This window comes from Triticum urartu, chromosome 2 (genome assembly GCF_003073215.2).
Source record: "Triticum urartu cultivar G1812 chromosome 2, Tu2.1, whole genome shotgun sequence".
Taxonomy (NCBI): domain Eukaryota; kingdom Viridiplantae; phylum Streptophyta; class Magnoliopsida; order Poales; family Poaceae; genus Triticum; species Triticum urartu.
This window is the reverse complement of record NC_053023.1, coordinates 265,421,964-265,443,961: the sequence shown is the minus strand read 5'-3', so window position 1 is coordinate 265,443,961 and position 21,998 is coordinate 265,421,964. Positions and strand designations below refer to the sequence as shown.

The window sequence follows — 21,998 nt, the reverse complement described above, 5'->3', positions numbered from 1 at the left end:
GAGTCTCGGTCATGTCTACATAGTTCACGAACTCGCAGGGTCCGCACGCTTAACATTCGATGACGATATAGTATTATATGAGTTATGTGATTTGGTGACCGAATGTTTTTTGGAGTCCCAGATGAGATCACGGACATGACGAGGAGTCTCTAAATGGTTGAGAGTTAAAGATTGGTATATAGGACGTTGGTATTCGGACACCGGAAGTGTTTTGGAGGAAACCTGATAGTCATCGGAGTACCGGAGGGGGTACGGGTCACCCCCGGGAGAATATTGGGCCTATTGGGCCACAACAGGGGAGCACACAAGTCCTCAAGGCGATAGCATGTCCCTATGGCAGCTAGCAGGTGGGGAAGGAAAGGGGTGAGGATTTGGCATTCCCTTCCTTCTCTCTTCCCCTCCCCCCTTTCCTTTCTTCTTCGGCAATTAAGGAAAGGGGGGCCACATGGTGAGGACCCCAAGTAGGATTCGACCTACTTGGGGCGCCCTCCTGGCTGCTCCCTCCCCCCTTCCACACATATATATGTGAGGGGTGCCCTATCGCAGACAAGACAATAGGTTTAGCCGTGTGTGGCGCCCCCCTCCACCGTTTACACCCCCGGTCATATGTTTGTAGTGCTTAGGCAAAGCCTTGCGAGGATCACTTTACCATCACCGTCACCACGCTGTCGTGCTGACGGAACTCATCTACTACCTCAACGACTTGCTGGATCAAGAAGGCAAGGGACATCACCGAGCTGAACGTGTGCAGAACATGGAGGTGCCGTGCGTTCGGTACTTGATCGGTTGAAGCGCGAAGAAGTTCAACTACATCAACCGTGTTAATAAACGCTTCCGCTTACGGTCTACAAGGGTATGTAGACACACTCTCTCCCTCGTTGCTATGCATCTCCATGGATAGATCATTGCGTGTGCGTAGATTTTTTTTCTTTTCCATGCAATGATTCCCAACAATTACTCCCTTCATGCATGCAATACTAATTACCCATAATAACTGTCCTAGAGAACCATGAGAGGGGCTTTAAAATAGGGACGAGGTTAGCTAGCTCACGGGACTTGTAAAGCCAGACGGAAGTAGTAGTATGTCTAACTATTATATTAGTGGGCTATTAGGTTGGCTACAAGTGATGTGGCAACTTCATATAGCTAGTTATTCGCTATACTATTAACCATGCTCTTAGCAAGCCTGTCGAACAGCCAATCAAGAGCGTTCTTATTTTTCTATCATGTGCACACGGCAGGTGACCATTAGGCATATTTTTTTTGTTAGAACCCAGGGAAAAGAATCCCTTAGGGTCCTAGAGTCGGTGTATGAAGGTTACAGGGATGAGAGGACATAAGGTGTGTTTTGTTATGCCCAAGGTTGCCCCACCAAAGCATTGGCTAGCCAGAATATTGATTGGGTTTTAGGGTATGTTTGATTTATGCCCAAGGTTGCCCCACCAATGCATTGGCTAGCCAAAATATTGGTTGGGGTGTTGGTTGCCCACAATGTTGCCAACATTGGCGAGAAAAATAAACTAGAATTGGCTAGAGTTCATTGGCATGCCAAAAAATTGGCAATCATCCAAACAAAGGCCAATCTTTGGGTCATGACCAAAATATTGGTAGGGTACACTCTGGCCACAATCCAATCATACCATGTTGCCCACGATTTAGCCAACATTGGGAAGAAAAATAAACTAGAGTTGGATAGACTTCATTGGCATGCCAAAAAATTGGCAACCATCCAAAAAAGACCAATCTTTGGGTCATGACCAAAATTTTGGTAGGGATGCCCCCCCACCACCCTGGAGTTAGGAGCCCGCTACTGTTGTTGCCCTTTGCGGCCTCTTTTGCCACGTTCGTTGGAGGGGGGCTCCTAGGACTGCTGCTAGAATAGTGCCAGCAGCTGCTGTGGTGCAGGGGCGGCTTCGGTGGTCCACCATGAGAAGTCCCAGCAGTAACTCCGGTGTGGGTCGCCCAAACCTTCACGTGCTTCATTGAACGCTCCTCCAAGCATAGGTACACCACAACCTTATGAAAGGTCGGCAAGGGCAGCAAGGTGAGGTTCGAGGCGGCGGTGTCGAAGTCCTCGTTGAGGCCGGCGGTGAGTGTACTGAGAAGAAGCTCATCGAAGACCACCTCGACGATGTCACGCAACTCACCGGACAGCATCTTCAACCGCATGCAATAAGCATCAATGGATGAGTCATTTTGATGACACCCAAAGAACTCTTGTTGAAGGAAAACGAGGCGCTAAAGTCGGTTATCGGTGCTTAGGCCACACGGAGTAGGCACTGTCATCGTCACGCATGACCATGCACTACTATAGGAATGCCCAGCAATGGCAGGTGCAAAGGGGCTAGTAGTGGCGGGCTAGGCTCTCAGGGTCGTCCACCACTAACCTCCTGCCGCTGCTATAAAGCCATCAGTGGCAGGCTTTCTCACCTATCCGCCACAGCTTGCCTCAGTTGCCCGCCACAGCTGCCACCATAGTTGTTGTTGTTAAGACGTTCTGCCCGCAAAAGGAATGAGTGCGGACGATTCTCAGTATAACTGAAGCAGAATGGATTCATTTTGAAAACAAACCCTCAAATAATTCGGTAACACTTGAAAGTTGTTCGAATTAAGAAACAAACAACAATGTATCACATTCATCTTAACATACTAAATAATTAACCAACAGTTCTCTAGCTGATATATTCACGAGTTAGTTATAAACATGGTCAACAACAACCATCATCAGATAGTCGTTGTGGTTGCTCTTCCTTATAGTGATTACCACAAGGGTGTCCACCCTTAGTTCTCTCTTTCCCTTGATGAACTCCCGCCAGCCGGACTCATGGAATGATATGCGCCCGTCGGATTCTGTCTTGTATTTGACGTTCGTGACAGGCCCTCTTGGTCCATGGATTACTCTAGCGGTGCCGACTATGGGGATGTCCACTCCATAATACATCTTCAAAGGTAACTTCTGAACTCCCCATCATTAAGATAAAATAGAAAGCATGCAATGTTAGAGATCTCACCATACTTGGTTATGACCAAAAAGAGATGAAAGAATATAAAACATCTCACCATAATTTTTTTGATCATGTTGGTTTTTGTTAGATGTTGCACAAAGGGCTTCCCCAAGAAGGCCAAAGAGGATGGTGATATTACTTTCACATTAGCTGTCTTGTCCCGAGTAAGCTTCTTGATCCTTTGAGAAAAAAATCCAGAAAGGATAGGACCATCATCTTCATCTTTGATGTCCTCATCTTCATCTTGGTTGTCCTCATCTTCATCTTGGATGTCCTCATCTTCATCTTCATCATCCTGGTCATCTTGGTCATCTTCATCATCCTGGTCATCTTGGTCATCTTCATCTTCATCATCCTGGTCATCTTGGTCATCGTCATCATCATCGTTGTCAACATATAATGCCCTTAACCTATTCACTTCTCATTTTAAGGAAAAGCCTATGAGTTCTCCTCCTTTAAAATTGTTCACTGCAATGTACTACTCCCATCCATCACCATATATGATGGTTTTATTCTTTCCTTTACGCAGATTCAATTCGGTTTCGCGTTCCTCATCATCCTCAAAGTACAACATGTTACCATATGAATTGTTGAAGTCCTCCCTTATGTTGCATGGGACACACTATGCAGCAGTTAGTAATCGGTAAAACTGTTAAAAAATAATCAGAATTCAATACAAATTCAAGTTAAAGACTGTTACCACAGATTTTTTAAATCCCTTTCTAAAAAATACCTGCACTGCACTGCAGTTTCAAGACTGTACATACATGAATTTGGTAGACCTTGCAGACCTTATGCCTCATGGTCCCTAATAATCAATCTGACGCAGTGATTAATTGTAAATGGTTTGATGACCCGAATGCAACCCCATCCCTTCAAATAAATAAGCTAACACCGAAGAACACGAAAATTCGGCAGGACCTTTGCTTAATATTGAATATATTGAGTACCAAAAATTTGATGGGATGGAAGTTAATAAATGTTTCACCAAAACGTTGGCACTCATTTTCAAGTCTCTAATAAGCCCAACCAGTTGTCAAATTTGGCACTTGTCATATTTAGAGTCTAACCAATCCTAAAGCACCTTGATCATAGATTTCATCTTTACTGACACGCAAAAGGTATTACATTTTGGTCTACTATATAAAAAATATCGCATTTTTGTTCTATTATCCATGGGGTTCTTACTTTGATCCTAGATCTATAAATTTCCATTTCAAATCAAGAAGGTAATTAACATAGAAGAACACGAAATTATTACACCTGTAGCGATGGTCGAGGCGGAAGACGGCGGTGGAGGTCGAGGTGGACGATGGCAACGGCGGTCGAGGCGGATGATGGTGGCGGTCGGTCGAGTCGGACAACGATGGCGGCGGTCGAGGTGGATGGCGGCCAGCAAATCTTGCGGCGTCGCGGGTCGGAGGTGAACAACGAGCAGATCCAGTGATGGCCGCGGAGAAGGACGGGCCATCTAGCAGATCCAGCGCTGGTGCGGGTCAGAGGCATGACGACAGTGGCAGGTGGGGAGCACTACGGCGCAGAAGTGGTAGAGGGAGAAGAGGAACTGACTGGGTGAGTCAATGAGGGGAAAACCAAAAATATATGCGGGCATGACGATTCGCCTGGCGCCAAGCAGAATAGTTGTGGTGGGCGTATAAGTGTGCGCCACCACAAATATTAACAAATTTTGGATGTGCTTGGCACGGTTTTCCAATCTAGAGTTGTGACGAGCGCTGCACACCACCATCCACAGACTAGGGAGATGCCGCCCGCCACTGCACTGTCGAGCCAATGGGCTTATTTGGAAGAACCTACCTGTGACGGGTAGAAAGTATAGCTTGCCACTGGAATGCACTACAAAACAAAAGACACATCCGTGACATTTTGGGTCGGACGAAAAAAAAATTTCATGCTTATGACACTTCTATGATGATAATTATGACAAAACCCGATATCATCATAGATGTGGTGGGTGTTGGGGAACGTAGTAATTTCAAAATTTCCTACTCACACGCAAGATCATGGTGATGCATAGCAACGAGAGGGAAGAGTATCGTCCACGTACCCTCCTAGACCGTAAGTGGAAGCGTTATGAGAACACGGTTGATGTAGTCATACGTCTTCACGATCCAACCAATCCAAGTACCGAACGCACGGCACCTCCGAGTTCAGCACACGTTCAACTCGATGACGTTCCACGAACTCCGATCCAGCATAGCTTCACGGGAGAGTTCCGTCAGCACGATGGCGTCATGATCGTGATGATGTTGCTACTGACACAGGGCTTTGCCTAAGCACCGCTACGATATGATCGACGTGGATTATGGTGGAGGGGGGCACCACACACGGCTAAGGGATCAATGATCAACTTCTGTGTCCTCGGGTGCCCCTCTGCCCCCGTATAAAAAGGAGCAAGGGGGGAGGCCGGCCGGCCCTCCTAGGGCGCGCCAGGAGGAGGAGTCCTCGTCCTAGTAGGAGTAGGACTCCCCTTTCCTACTCCTACTAGAAGGAGGAAAGGAAGGGGGAAGGGGAGAGGGAAGGAGAGGGGGGAAAGGAGGAAAGGGGGGCCGGCCCCCTAGTCTAATTCGGCTTGGGCTAGAGGGGCGCGCGCCTTGTCTCCTATCTTCCACCACTTGGCCCATGAGGCCCAATACTTCTTCCTCGTATTCCCGTAACTCCCCGGTACTTTGAAAAATACCTGAATCACTCAGAACCTTTCCGATGTCCGAATATAGTCGTCCAATATATCGATCTTTACGTCTCGACCATTTCGAGACTCCTCGTCATGTCCCCGATCTCATCCGAGACTCTGAATTACTTTTGGTACATCAAATCACATAAAATCATAATACAGATCATCAAACTTTAAGCGTGCGGACCCTACGGGTTCGAGAACTATGTAGACATGACCGAGACACGTCTCTGTTCAACAACCAATAGCGGAACCTGGATGTTCATATTGGCTCCTACATATTCTACGAAGATGTTTATCGGTCAAACCGCATAACAATATATGTTGTTCCCTTTGTCATTAGCATGTTACTTGCCCGAGATTCGATCATCAGTATCTAAATACCTAATTCAATCTCGTTAACGGAAAGTCTCTTTACTCGTTATGTAATGCACTATCCCGCAACTAACTCATTAGTTGCTTTGCTTGCAAGGCTTATTGTGATGTGCATTACCGAGAGGCCCCAGAGATACCTCTCCGACAATCGGAGTGACAAATCATAATCTCGATCTATGCCAACTCAACAAGTACCATCGAGGACACCTGTAGAGCACCTTTATAATCACAAAGTTACATTGTGACATTTGGTAGCACACAAAGTGTTCCTCTGGTAATCATGAGTTGCATAATCTCATAGTCATAAGAACATGTATAAGTCATGAAGAAAGCAATAGTAGTAAACTAAAATTATCAAGTGCTAAGCTAACGGAATGGGTCAAGTCAATCACATTGTTATCCTAATGATGTGATCCCGTTTATCAAATGACAACTCATGTCTATGGTTTAGGAAACATAACCATTTTTGATCAACGAGCTAGTCAAGTAGAGGCATACTAGTGACACTTTGTTTGTCTATGTATTCACACATGTATTATGTTTCCGGTTAATACAATTCTAGCATGAATAATAAATATTTATCATGAAATAAGGAAATAAATAATAACTTTATTATTGCCTCTAGGGCATATTTCCTTCAGTCTCCCACTTGCACTAGAGTCAATAATCTAGTTCACATTGCCATGTGATTTAACACCAATAGTTCACATCACCATGTGATTAACACCCATAGTTCACATCGCCATGTGACCAACACTCAAAGGGTTTACTAGAGTTAGTAATCTTAGTCACATCGCCATGTGATTAACACCCGAAGAGTACTAAGGTGTGATCATGTTTTGTTTGTGATAGAAGTTTAGTCAACGGGTCTACCATATTCAAATCCGTATGTATTTTGCAAATTTCTATGTCAACAGTGCTCTGCACGTAGCTACTCTAGGTAATTGCTCCCACTTTCAATATGTATCCAGATTGAGACTTAGAGTCATCTGGATTAGTGTCAACTCTTGCATCGACGTAACCCTTTACGACAAACCTTTTGTCACCTCCATAATCGAGAAACATATCCTTATTCCACTAAGGATAATTTTGACCGCTGTCTAGTGATCTACTCCTAGATCACAATTGTACTCCCTTGCAAAACTCAGTGTAGGGTATACAATAGGTCTAGTACACAGCATGGCATACTTTATAGAAGCTATGGCTGAGGCATAGGGAATGACTTTCATTCTCTCTCTATCTTCTACCGTGGTCGGGCTTTGAGTCTTACTCAACTTCACACCTTGCAACACAGGCAACAACTCCTTCTTTGACTGTTCCATTTTGAACTACTTCAAAATCTTGTCAAGGTATGTACTCATTGAGAAAAAATATCAAGCGTCTTGATCTATCTCTATAGATCTTGATGCTCAATGTGTAAGCAGCTTCATCGAGGTCTTTCTTCGAAAAACTCATTTCAAATACTCCTCTATGCCTTCCAAAAAATTCTACATTATTTCCGATTAACAATATGTCATTCACATATACTTATCAAAAATGTTGTAGTGCTCCCACTCACTTTCTTGTAAATACAGGCTTCATCGCAAGTCTGTATAAAACTATATGCTTTGATCAACTCATCAAAGCGTATATTCCAACTCCGAGATGCTTGCACCAGTCCATAGATGGATCGTTGGAGCTTGCACATTTTGTTAGCACCTTTAGGATCGACAAAAACTTCGGGTTGCACCATATACAACTCTTCTTTAATAAATCCATTAAGGAATGTAGTTTTGACATCCATTTGCCAGATTTCATAAAATGTGGCTATTTGCTAACATGATTCGGACAGACTTAAGCATCGCTTCGAGTGAGAAAATCTCATCGTAGTCAACACCTTGAACTTTGTCAAAAACCTTTTTTGAAAAGTCCAGCTTTGCAGATAGTAACACTACTATCAGCGTCCGTCTTCCTCTTGAAGATCCATTTATTTTTTTATGGCTTGCCGATCATCGGGCAAGTCAACCAAAGTCCACACTTTGTTCTCATACATGGATCCCATCTCAGATTTCACGGCCTAGTGCCATATCGCGGAATTTGGGCTCATCATCGCTTCCTCATAGTTCGTAGGTTCGTCATGGTCAAGTAACATGACCTCTGGAACAGGATTACTGTACCACTCTAGTGCGCATCTCACTCTGGTTGACCTACGAGGTTCGGTAGTAACTTGATCTGAAGTTACATGATCATCATCAATAGCTTCCTCACTAATTGGTGTAGGAGTCACAGGAACAGATTTCTGTGATGGACTACTTTCCATAAGGGAGTAGGTACAGTTACCTCATCAAGTTCTACTTTCCTCCCACTCACTTCTTTCGAGAGAAACTCCTTCTCTAGAAAGGATCCATTCTTAGCAACAAAGATCTTGCCTTCGGATCTGTGATAGAAGGTGTTCCCAACATTTTCTTTTGGGTATCCTATGAAGACACACTTCTCCGATTTGGGTTTGAGCTTATCAGGTTGAAACTTTTTCACATAAGCATTGCAACCTCAAACTTTAAGAAACGATAGCTTAGGTTTCTTGCCAAACCATAGTTCATACGGTGTCGTCTCAACGGATTTAGACGGTGCCCTATTTAACGTGAATGTAGCTGTCTTTAATGCATAACCCCAAAACGATAGTGGTAAATTGATAAGAGACATCATAGATTGCACCATATCTAATAAAGTACGGTTATGACGTTCGGACACACCATTACGCTGTGGTGTTCCAGGTGGCGTGAGTTGCGAAACTATTCCGGATTGTTTCAATTGAAGACCAAACTCGTAACTCAAATATTCTCCTCTACGATCAGATTGTAGAAACTTTATTTTCTTGTTACGATGATTTTCCACTTCACTCTGAAATTCTTTGAACTTTTCAAATGTTTCAGACTTATGTTTCATCAAGTAGATATACCCATATCTACTAAAATCATCTATGAAGATCAGAAAATAACGATACCCGCTGCGAGCCTCAACACTCATCGGACTGCATACATCAGTATGTATTATTTCCAACAAGTCTGTTGCTTGCTCCATTGTTCCAGAGAACGGAGTCTTAGTCATCTTGCCCATGAGGCATGGTCCGCAAGCATCAACTGATTCATAATCAAGTGATTCCAAAAGCCCATTAGCATGGATTTTCTTCATGCACTTTACAACAATATGACCCAAACGGCGGTGCCACAAATAAGTTGCAATAAACATGTAAACAGAACAACAATTATTTTTCATGGTTTTATTCATGTAAACAGAACAACAATTATTCTCTGACTTTAAATGAATAACCGTATTGCAATAAACATGATCAAATCATATTCATGCTTAACGCAAACACCAAATAACATTTATTTAGGTTCAACACTAATCCCGAAAGTATAGGGAGTGTGCGATGATGATCATATCAATCTTGGAACCACTTCCAACACACATCGTCACTTCACCCTTGACTAGTCTCTGTTCATTCTGCAACTCCCGTTTTGAGTTACTAATCTCCGAAACTGAACTAGTATCAAATACTGAGGGGTTTCTATAAACACTAGTAAAGTACACATCAATAACATGCATGTCAAATATACCTTTGTTCACTTTGCCATCCTTCTTATCTGCCAAATACTTGGGGCAGTTCTGCTTCCAGTGACCAGTCCCTTTGCAGTAGAAGCACTTAGTCTCAGGCTTAGGTCTAGACTTGGGCTTCTTCACTTGAGGAGCAACTTGCTTGTCGTTCTTCTTGAAGTTCCCCTTCTTCCCTTTGCCCTTTTCTTGAAACTAGTGGTCTTGTCAACCATCAAAACTTGATGCTTTTCTTGATTTCTACCTTCGTCGATTTCAGCATCACAAAGAGCTTGGAAATCGTTTCCGTTATCCCTTGCATATTATAGTTCATCAGAAAGTTCTAGTAACTTGGTGATAGTGACTAGAGAACTCTATCAATCACTATCTTATCTGGAAGATTAACTCCCACTTGATTCAAGTGATAGTAGTACTCAGACATTCTGAGCACATGCTCACTAGCTGAACTATTCTCCTCCATCTTATAGGCAAAGTGCTTGTCAGAGATCTCATACCTCTCGACACGGGCATGAGTATGAAATACCAATTTTAACTCTTAGACCATCTTATATGTTCCATGGCCTTCAAAACGTCTTTGAAGCCCCGATTCTAAGCCGTAAAGCATGGTGCACTAAAGTATCAAGTAGTCATCATATCGAGCTCGCCAAACGTTCATAATGTCTGCATCTGCTCCTGCAATCGGTCTGTCACCTAGCGGTGCATCAAGGACATAATTCTTCTATGCAACAATGAGGATAATCCTCAGATCACGGATCCAATCTGCATCATTGCTACTAACATCTTTCAACTTAGTGAACATATCAAAATAAACGGGGAGCTACGTTCATCATGAATTAAAGTTCAATTAATCATATTACTTAAGAACTCCCACTTAGATAGACTTCTCTCTAGTCATCTAAATGATCACATGATCCAAATTAACTAAACCATGTCCGGTCATCACGTGAGATGGAGTAGTTTTCAATGGTGAACATCACTATGTTGATCATATCTACTATATGATTCACGCTCAAACTTTCGGTCTCCAGTGTTCCGAGGCCATATCTACATATGCTAGGCTCGTCAAGTTTAACCCGAGTATCCTGCATGTGTAAAACGGTCTTACACCCGTTGTAGATGAACTTTGAGCTTATCACACCCGATCATCACGTGGTGTCTCGGCACGACGAACTTTGGCAATGGTGCATACTCAGGGAGAACACTTTTACCTTGAAATTTAGTGAGGGATCATCTTATATTGCTACCGTCAAACAAAGCAGAATAAGATGCATAACGGATAACATCACATGCAATCAAAATATGTGACATGATATGGCCATGATCATCTTGCGCCTTTGATCTCCATCTCCAAAGTACTGTCATGATCTCCATCATCACCGGCATGACACCATGATATCCATCATCTTGATCTCTATCAATGTGTCGTCACATGATCGTCTTGCCAACTATTGATTTTGCAACTATTAAGAGACAAGCATTAGGCTTCTGCCAGTTGCCGATAACTTTAACAAAACATGATCATATGATACAAAAATTTATATCTCATCACGTCTTGACCATATCACATCACAACATGCCCTGCAAAAACAAGTTAGACGTCCTCTACTTCGTTGTTGCAAGTTTTACGTGGCTGCAACAGGCTGAGCAAGAACCGTTCTAACCTACGTATCAAAAACCACAACACGGTATAGTGATTGCTTTTTTATCTTCAGAAAGAACCCTGTTCATTGAATCCGATTCAACTAAAGCTGGAGAAACAGACACCCACTAGCCACCTGTGTGCGAATCACGTCGGCAGAACCAGTCTAGTGTAAGCGTACGCGTAATGTCGGTCTGGGCCGCTTCATCCAACAATGCCGCTGAATTCAGATACAACTAGTGACGGCAAGCAATATGTATATACCCACGCCCACAACTCCTTTGTGTTCTACTCGTGCATATAACAACTACGCATAAACCTGTCTCGAATGCCATTGTTGGGGAACGTAGTAATTTCAAAATTTCCTACGCACATGCAAGATCATGGTGATGCATAGCAACGAGAGGGAAGAGTATCTTCCACATACCCTCGTAGACCGTAAGCGGAAGTGATGCGAGAATGCGGTTGATGTAGTTGTACGTCTTCATGATCCGACCGATCCAAGTACCGAACGCACGGCACCTCCGACTTCAGCACACGTTCAGCTCGATGACGTCCCACGAACTCCGATACAACAGAGCTTCATGGGAGAGTTCCATCAGCACGGCGGCATGATGACGGTGATGATGTTGCTACCGACGCAGGGCTTTGACTAAGCATCGCTACGATATGATCGAGGTGGATTATGGTGGAGGGGGGCACCGTACACGGCTAAGGGATCAATGATCAACTTCTGTGTCCTTGGGTGCCCCTCTGCCCCCGTATATAAAGGAGTAAGGGGGAGGCCGGCGGGCCCTCCTAGGGTGCACCAGGAGGAGGAATCCTCCCCCTAGAAGGAGTAGGACTCCCCTTTTCGTACTCCTACTAGAAGGAGGAAAGGAAGGGGGAAGGGGAGAAGGAAGGAGAGGGAGGAAAGGAGGAAAGGGTGGCCGGCCCCCTAGTCCAATTCGGTTTGGGCTAGGGCGCTGCGTGCCTTGCCTCCTCTCTTCCACCACTTGGCCCATGAGGCCCAATACTTCTTCCCCGTATTCCCATAACTCCCCGGTACTCCGAAAAATACCCGAATCACTCGGAACCTTTCCGATGTCCGAGTATAGTCGTCCAATATATCGATCTTTACGTCTCGACCATTTCAAGACTCCTCGTCATGTCCCCGATCTCATTTGAGACTCCGAACTACCTTCAGTACATCAAATCACATAAACTCATAATACCGATCGTCACCAAACGTTAAGCGTGCGGATCCTACGGGTTCGAGAACTATGTAGACATGACCGAGACACGTTTCTGGTCAATAACCAATAGCGGAACCTGGATGTTCATATTGGCTCCCACATATTCTATGAAGTTTTTTATTGATCAAACCGCATAACGATATACGTTGTTCCCTTTGTCATCGGTATGTTACTCGCCCGAGATTCGATCGTCGGTATCTCAATACCTAGTTCAATCTTGTTAACGGCAAGTCTCTTTACTCGTACCATAATGCACTATCCCGCAACTAACTCATTAGTTGCTTTGCTTACAAGGCTTATAGTGATGTGCATTACCGAGAGGGCCCAGAGATACCTCTCCGACAATCGGAGTGAAAAATCCTAATCTCGATCTATGCCAACTCAACAAGTACCATCGGAGACACCTGTAGAGCACCTTTATAATCACCTAGTTATGTTGTGACGTTTGGTAGCACACAAAGTGTTCCTCCGGTAATCGTGAGTTGCATAATATCATAGTCATAGGAACATGTATAAGAGTCATGAAGAAAGCAATACCAGTAAACTAAAATGATCAAGTGCTAAGCTAACGGAATGGGTCAAGTCAGTCACATCATTATCCTAATGATGTGATCCTGTTTATCAAATGACAACTCATGTCTATGGTTTAGGACACACAACCATGTTTGATCAATGAGCTAGTCAAGTAGAGGCATACTAGTGACACTTTATTTGTCTATGTATTCACACATGTATTATGTTTCCGGTTAATACAATTCTAGCATGAATAATAAATATTTATCATGAAATAAGGAAATAAATAATAACTGCATTATTGCCTCTAGGGCATATTTCCTTCAGTGGGATCCTACTTCTATGACAGAAAATGGGCTTTTCGTCCTGGGCGGGCCAGAGACGTAGCTGCATGACATTATTTGGGTCGTCCACGACAGAAAAAACCATGGCAGAAGTGAGGGCGAGGAAAATATCAGGGAGTTTCTAGTTACGGTGGGTGGTCGGGGCCAAGCAATGCATGGAGGTTTCCACATTTCTCTCGTGTATGCACGTATGTGCGAGGTGTTGGCTAACTGAACCCGAGCGGTCGCATGTTACTGAAGCCGAGCGATCGATCACTTTGCTGTTAACTGAACTTGAGCGATTCATTCGCTGTTGACTGAACCCGAGTGATTCCTTGGCTGCTGCTGCTAACTGAACCCAAGTGATCGATCACTATTGCTGCTTACTGAAGCCGACCCATCCCCCGTGCGAGACATAGCCAGCCAATGTTGGGTTGCCTCTCGATGAACAACGACTGTTGCTACCGTGCGCGCGGTATGAATAATGAGTCGAGACGTGGTGAGTCGAGCCAGTTGGTTGGCTCTGGATGAACAGTTCTGTCATGCGCAATATGTGATCCTATCCGAGAGGAACTCGAAGGTCCCACCAAGGATAGATCTGCATATTGAAACGCTTTTGCAAGGTGCATATCATTACATCGCACCATTAGATAATAGTTGGGGATACATACAAGGCATACAAATGCCACAAAAATACATCAAACATCATACATGAGAACAACATCCGACTACGGATGAAAAACAAACAGAAACCCAAACGACATCCACCCTGCTAGCCCAGGCTGCCGACCAGGAACCTATCCCGCGATCCAATAAGAAGCAGAACAAGAACTCCAAAACAAATAAACATCGCTCTCACGTCATGATCGTCGCGTTACCTGTACCTGCAACTGTTGTTGAAGTAATCTGTGAGCCACGAGGACTCCGCAATCCCATTACCATGGGTATCATGATTAGAAAAGCTTAATGGGTATGGAATGGATAAGTGGTGAGGTTGCAGCAAGCGACTAAGCATTATATGGTGGCTAACTTATGAGTACAAGAGCAAGATGAGAAACTACGCAAATGGTCACAACTAGTAATGATCAATAAGTGATCCTAAACTACTTCCATTCAAATATAACTCCATTGTGTTCTCTTCTCGACGCACTCGAAAAGAGACAGTCACGGTTACGCACGCGGTTGGTGTATTTTAATTGAGTTTAGTTAAAGTCCACTACAACCAGATATTAAAAAAATTCCATCTGCCACATAACCGTGTGCACATCCCTGAATATCACATAACAATTCCAGATAGAGAGGATGCATACAAAAACAACACATCAAAGCAAGTTTAAATGAGGCCGGAAACAACACATAACAATTTCGGAAAGTCCTCGTATGCAAATTTCAAAATTGGTTCGGATCTGAATACCACATTATGTTGAAGTTGTCAAAAAGCAAGTTAATATGCACCATGATGGTCTACATGCTATTCTAATCAAGTTACGTATAAAGTTCACTTAATTCGGAGCTACGGCCTAGAAGATATGCGCAAAACAAGTCAACATGACATTGATGCAAATGCAAGCAAAAGACAATCACAAACACTCCAAAACATGGATGCAACATGGCATGATGAAACTACATGCAAAACCAAGTAAGTTTCATATAGAGCATGCTCCAATCGGAGCCATGGTTCAACACATACACACGAAACAAGGTTAGAGGACAAGCTGTCCAAAACAGCAACTAGGCATCTTACAAGCATCATAACAACATGCTACAAGAACAAGATAGGCACAAACATGATATGCACTTAAGGTATAGATTACATACTTCAATTATCATTAGGGTTCAGGTTCATAGGCATCAAGATTAATCCAACATGAGCAAAGCAAAAGGAAACTTTATAACACAGATTATGACTTAGTGAAAAACAGGGCATACATGTGAGCAGGAATAACACGTTGACATGTTGGAGGCATGAAACAATGATGCTACAGTCCAAGAACATAACAAGCATGTAAGTGCATCTAGTGCCACCCCTACTGGGTTTTGGAGTATTGACGACAAACCTGGTAGAGGGACTAATGTGTTTGTGAGAATTGCAGGATAACACAGGTAGAAGTCCCTCATTGATTCGATTTTCCTACCAGAGATGACCCCTAAAAATGTATGAGAACATTGAAGTCAAAGGTGGTATGTGAAGACAGTCACATTGAAGACTATGACAAGATAAGACATCGAGTGAAGACTATGGAGCATGAAGACTTAGTTGTTTCGTCATTCCTTTTCTTCTTTGTTGAGTCATAGGAACCACCGTACTGTTAAGTGGGGTCCAAGTGAACCAGTCAGAATGACTGAAGTGATGCTAAACCAAAATCATATATCTTCGAGCGAAGACAATGAGAGCAAATCTTATCCAGAGCTGGGTAAGTCAGCTTTGCTTGTAGCTCAAGCAAAGTTGCCATGTGTGTTTGAAATTTGACCGTTGGAACATGTGTCAATTCCTTAGTGACCCAGGGTCATTTCGGACAAATCAGGTCGGGTTGCCAAGTGGCTATAAATAGCCCACCCCCTACAACCATAAACGGTTGGCTGCTCAGAGTTAGTGTATGGCTTCTGTCGTTTGAGAACAACCCACCTCGAAGCCTTTGAGAGAGAATTCCTTGCGAGGATAAAGCCCTAAACACCCAGAGCCAAAGAGTGTTAGGCATCACTTAAGTCTTCCTGTCTGTGTGATCTGAAGACTTATTACACTTGAGGACTGTGAATCCTCCAGCCGGTTAGGCGTCGCGTTCTGAGCATCCAAGAGTCATTATGGATCGCCGATGAACGAAGTCTGTGAAGGTTTGGAAGTCTACCTTGAAGACTTACCAGAGTGATTGGGTGAGGACTGGGTGTCCTTAGCTCAAGGGGAATAAGGTGAAGACATGGTCTTCTGAGTTGAATCTCAGCCTCCCTAACCAGACGTACAGTTGTCACAGCAACTGGAACTAGTCCAACAAATCATTGTCTTCAACGAGTCACTGGTTTCATCCTTCCCATTCCTTTACTTACTGTTGGCTCTAGTGAAGTCATTGTATGATTGCATTATATTTTGTCTTCACTGAGTGACCGCTTGTTCTGATTGGCTTCACACTATCTTCCAACCTGATCTATACTTCCTAGCTGCTATTAGTTGTTGTGCTTTCACTTCATTGAATACTTGACTATGGCTTGCTTAGGGTAGTCTACCTTCCGCTGCATGATAATAGGTTTATTTCTATCGTTTGTCTTCAAAACTTCCATGTTTTGAAGATTTTCATAAAAATCGCCTATTCCCCCCCCCCGTCTAGTCGATCACTAGCACTTTCAATTGGTAACAGAGCAAGGTACTCCCTTGTTCTGTGTGATTCGGTTTAACCACCTGGAGTTTTAGCTATGTCGACTGCAGGGATAATCAAAGTCTCCATTGCGTGCCAGTCTTCGATGGAACTGAATATCCATACTGGAAGAATAAGATGCGCATGCATCTTGAAGCCATTAACGTCGACCTATGGTATGTCCTCAAGAATGGCGTTCCCAAGGCTGGTGAGGGTGTCACCACTGCTGATGTCAAGCAGTTCGTTCAACTGGACTCCACTGCTAAGAACATCATCTGTGGTCATCTGACCAAAGGACAGTATGGCCGTGTGAGTGCTTCGGAAACATCTAAGCTAGTCTGGGACTGGCTCTCCAAGGTCAACGAAGGCGTCTCAACCCAGAGAGATCAGAGAATCAGTGTCCTTCGCAACCTCTTCAACTGCTTCAAGAGAAATGACAATGAGAATGTCCAGCTCACGTTTGATCGACTCACTGACATCACAAATGAGCTTCAAGCCCTCGGCGCTACTGAGATCACCAAGCATGAAGTCGTCAAGACACTCCTGAGATCACTTGACAGCTCGTTTGACACCCTAGCCCTGATGATTCAAGAATGTCCTGACTTCAAGACACTCGATCCGTCTGACATACTTGAGAGGCTCAACACACATGAGTTTCAGCTTTCTGAGAAAAGAGACATCTACGGTCCCAACTATGGGCGAACTCGTGCCTTGAAGGCAAAAGTTGTCTCCTTATCTGAAGAAGAATCCGACAGCAGTTCCAATGATCCTGAAGACATTCGAAAGGAGCTTGCTATGCTTGTGAAGAAGTTCCAAAAATTCACCAATAAGAAAGGCTTCAGAAAGTCTTCACGATCAAGCTCAAGGAATGATGAAGCTTCTGCTCATGACTACAAGAAGAGAACATGCCACAAGTGCAAGAAACCTGGCCACTACATCTCTGAGTGTCCGCAGTGGGACAATGAGAACAAGAAGAAAAACAAGAGAAAGGAGTATGATTCTGATGACAAGAAGAAGAAATATTCAAAGTCTTCTTCCAAGTCTTCCTCAAAGTCTTCATCACACTATAAGAGCTCATCTGGCAAGGCTCGTACGTTTGTTGGCAAGGAAATGGATTCAGAGGAGGAGTCCGCTTCTGAGGAGGCGGAGGTGGAATCTGAGGAGGAGTCTGATTCTGGCGTTGCGAGTCTGGCTACAGCATACGTTGCCAAGTCCATCTTCAACACTGAAGACAATGACTTCATCACCGACACTGATGCAAATGACAAGGACTACTCTGCTCCCACCTACTGCTTCATGGCACGTGGTGCCAAGGTAAACACACGCACTACTCACTATCAAACATCCAGTGAAGATCACTCTGATTGTGTTTCCAAACCCAGCTACAAAACACTTGCTAAAATTGCAACTGAACAACAGAAAGCTATGGAACATATTCAAAAACTATTAGACAAAAGCGATGACCTATTAGACGCTGAAATGACTCGATCTCAGTCCTTAATTGAAGACATAAAAAATCTTCATGTTAAGTATGAGGAACTTGAAAGTCGTCATGAATCGCTCTCAACAACTCATTAAAATCTTTCCTATGATTATCTTCAAAGGAAGCAAGAACTTGAGAAATTGAGAGCGGCTCATGAAGATCTTCAAAAGGAAAACGAGTCACTTCGCGCCAAACAGATCAGTCCCGCTTAGGAAGGATTTGAACCACCATCTCTTAAATGTATTGAGCGTGACAACGCTACTTCTATTCCTGGATGTTCTACTGCTGCTACTATTGCAATATCTTCAACTGTTGATGTGGTAACTAACCCCTCTGCTGAGGATACCACTGCAATTGCTGATGAAAATGCTAGGTTGAAGACATTGCTTGAAACAGGGATGTACAAAAGTCTCAAAGGGCATCAGACACTATGTGATGTCCTCAAAAGGCAGATCCTGAACCGAAACCCTAGAAAGGAGGGTCTTGGGTTCGAAAGGAAAATGAATGCTGATGGCTCTTAATGGAAACCCGAGCAGTACCCCAAAACCACATGGGTTGCTGCAAAGGAACCCTCAGTGGATCCATCCACTCTGTCAGGCTTCAATTGTGCTAATCCCATTGTTATTGACGAATCATTTGATGCAAACTATAAACTGTTTAAGAATCAGAATGGTGAAGTGTTTGCCAGGTATATTGGTACTAACTGCAGGAATGGGCCACCTATGAAGAAAGTCTGGGTGCCGAAAAGGTTGTTGGAGAATCTTCCCGTGAATGTCGTCATGACACCACAAGTGAAGAAGACAAACCCCAGACCACAGGCTTCATATGGTCCAAAGGCTTCATACAGACAAAGGACTCACCTGAGTCGCACTAATGCAAATGTTTTGCAGGGAAGCCATACTCAGGCCTATGAATATGAGCGTGTTTCATCAAACCGCCATGCTCATAAGACCAAGAACTACTCTGCTTATTCTTATGAGTACTATTGTCCACCTGCAAGACTTTTTGCTAGGGCTCCAAAGCCAAAATTCTCAGATGCTGCACTTAGACTCATTGCTTCGAAGCCACCCTTGAAGATGTGGGTGGCTAAGAAAGCTTAACTCTCTTTTGCAGGGAAAGGTCTCCAGCCGACAATCAAATTCGTCTGAAGCTATTGCTGGGGACCTTAAACATCTTATAGGGCGCAAGATCAAATTCCCAAATGGTCTTATTATGTATTTTGTTCCTGAGTCGCTTGCTACTTGCCCTATCAGTCCTAACCTCGATCTAAGCTTTCATAATCCACTTGCTCGTCAAATGTTTATGCTTCACAATTCTCTTCCTGAAGCCTATCCCCCTAACTGCACTGTAGGGTACGACACCAGCTGCTTCAGAATGGATTATTGATAGTGGGTGTTCTAATCATATGACTGGCAAGCGAAGTCTTCTCATGGACTCAACCTTACGTCCATCAGACAAAAGTCACATCACATTTGCTAACACTGGTAAAAGCAAGGTATTGGGTCTAGGTAGAGTTGCAATCTCAAGGGATCAACACATGGATAAAGTCATGCTTGTTGAATCCCTTGGTTTCAACTTAATGTCTGTCTCCATGCTTTGCGATTTGAACATGATTGTGATGTTTGGAAAATATCGTTGCCTTGTTCTAATGGAATCTGACAAATCTCTAGTCTTTGAAGGGTATCGGAAAGATGACTTGTACGTGGTAGATTTCTCAGCAGGACCTCAACTTGACGTATGTATTCTAGCAAAAGCTTCTGAATGCTGGCGCTGGCATTGGAGGCTAGGGCATGCTGGCATGAGGAACCTGCACACCCTTGCAAAGAAGAAGCATGTCATAGGCACCGAGGGCGTCAAGTTCAAGAAGGATCACTTATGCGGTGCCTGTGAAGCAGGAAAGATGACGAGGGCCAAGCATCCCTCGAAGACAATCATGACAACGACGCAACCCTTCGAACTGCCCCACATGGACCTTTTCGGTCCCACTCATTACTCAACTCTTACTACTACTGCTTGTCTCTATGGCTTTGTCATTGTTGATGATTATTCAAGATATACTTTGGTGCATATAATCCTCTACAAGACTGAAGTGCAGGATGTCTTCAGACACTTCGCCAATCGAGCCATGAACAACTATGGCGTCAAGATCAAGCACATCAGAAGTGACAATGGCACTGAATTCAAGAACACTGGCCTAGATAGTTGTCTTGATACTTTGGGCATCACACATGAATTCTCAGCTCCGTACACGCCGCAGCAGAATGACGTCGTGGAACACAAGAATAGAACACTTATTGAGATGGCCCGGACGATGCTTGATGAATACAAGACTCCAAGAAAGTTCTGGCCTGAAGCCATTGATACTGCATGCCATATCATCAACCGTGTTTATCTTCACAAGCTTCTGAACAAGACATCCTATGAGCTCCTTACTGGCAAGAAGCCAAATGTCAGTTACTTCAGAGTATTTGGCGCCAGGTGCTGGATCAAGGATCCACATCACACTTCAAAATTTGCACCGAAAGCACATGAAGGTTTTATGCTTGGATATGGAAAGGATTCGCACTCCTACAGAGTCTTCAACCTCTTTCACTATAAAGTGGTTGAAACTGTGGATGTGCGGTTCGATGAGACTAACGGCTCACAAAGAGAGCACCTGCCAAATGTGCTAGATGAAGTTCCATCCAGTGACTCAATCAAACTTATGGCAACTGGAGAAAAAAGGTCCATCCTCGTGTTGCAAATGAAGTACAGATTGAAAGGATAATTGATAGCATCAATGCACCAGGTCCACTCACTCGTTCAAGGGCAACACAACTAGCTAACTTCTGTGGGAACTTCACATTCGTCTCAATATCTGAACCCAAGAAAGTTGATGAAGCCTTCATGGAACCTGAATGGATTCAAGCTATGCAAGAAGAGCTTCAACAGTTTGAGCTGAATAATGTGTGGGAACTGGTTAAGCATCCTGGTCCTGGCAAGCACAATATAATAGGCACTAAGTGGATATATCGCAACAAGCAAGATGAGCATGGTCAAGTTGTCAGAAACAAAGCTCGTCTCGTTGCTCAAGGATACACACAAGTTGAAGAGATTGACTTTGATGAAACATTTGCTCTTGTGGCTAGGCTTGAAGCTATACGCATATTGCTGGCCTATGCAAATCATCATAAAATTCTTCTATATCAAATGGATGTGAAGAGCGCTTTTCTCAATGGCAAGATTGAAGAAGAAGTGTATGTTGCACAACCACCTGGCTTTGAAGATCCAAAACATCCTGACATGGTGTACAAGCTCAACAAGGCACTGTATGGCCTCAAACGAGCCCCTCGGGCTTTGTATGACACACTCAAAGACTTCCTGAAGAGCAAAGGCTTCAAACCTGGCTCTCTCGATCCCACTCTCTTCACGAAGACATATGATGGTGAACTGTTTGTGTGCCAAATATATGTGGATGACATTATCTTCGGCTGCACTAATTAGAAATACAGTGATGAGTTTGGATACATGATGCAAGAGCAATATCAGATGTCCATGATGGGTGAGCTGAAGTTATTCCTTGGTCTTCAAATACGTCAGCAACGCAAAGGCATCTTCATATCCCAAGAGAAATACCTCAAAGATTGCCTGAAGAAATTTGGAATGCAATACTGCAAAGGCTACATGACGCCAATGCCAGCCAAACACCATCTAGGTCCCGACGACAATGGTAAAGAGTTCGATCAAAAGGTATACCACTCCATGATTGGTTCCTTGCTTTATTTATGTGCATCTAGGCCAGATATCATGCTT

General features: G+C 43.8%; 1 protein-coding gene across 1 annotated transcript; it reads right to left on the bottom strand.

Moving 5' to 3' along the window:
* Nucleotides 1-2,548: 2,548 nt before the first annotated feature.
* LOC125541471 (pre-rRNA-processing protein ESF2-like) lies at nt 2,549-4,614 on the bottom strand. The gene is made up of 3 exons (XM_048704880.1): nt 4,269-4,614; nt 3,061-3,360; nt 2,549-2,956 (listed from the first exon to the last, which is right to left on the bottom strand). The coding sequence occupies exons 1-3, from the start codon at nt 4,509-4,511 to the stop codon at nt 2,693-2,695; spliced, it is 807 nt and encodes a 268-aa protein (XP_048560837.1). The 5' UTR covers nt 4,512-4,614; the 3' UTR covers nt 2,549-2,692.
* Between the last annotated feature and the right edge of the window lie 17,384 nt (nt 4,615-21,998).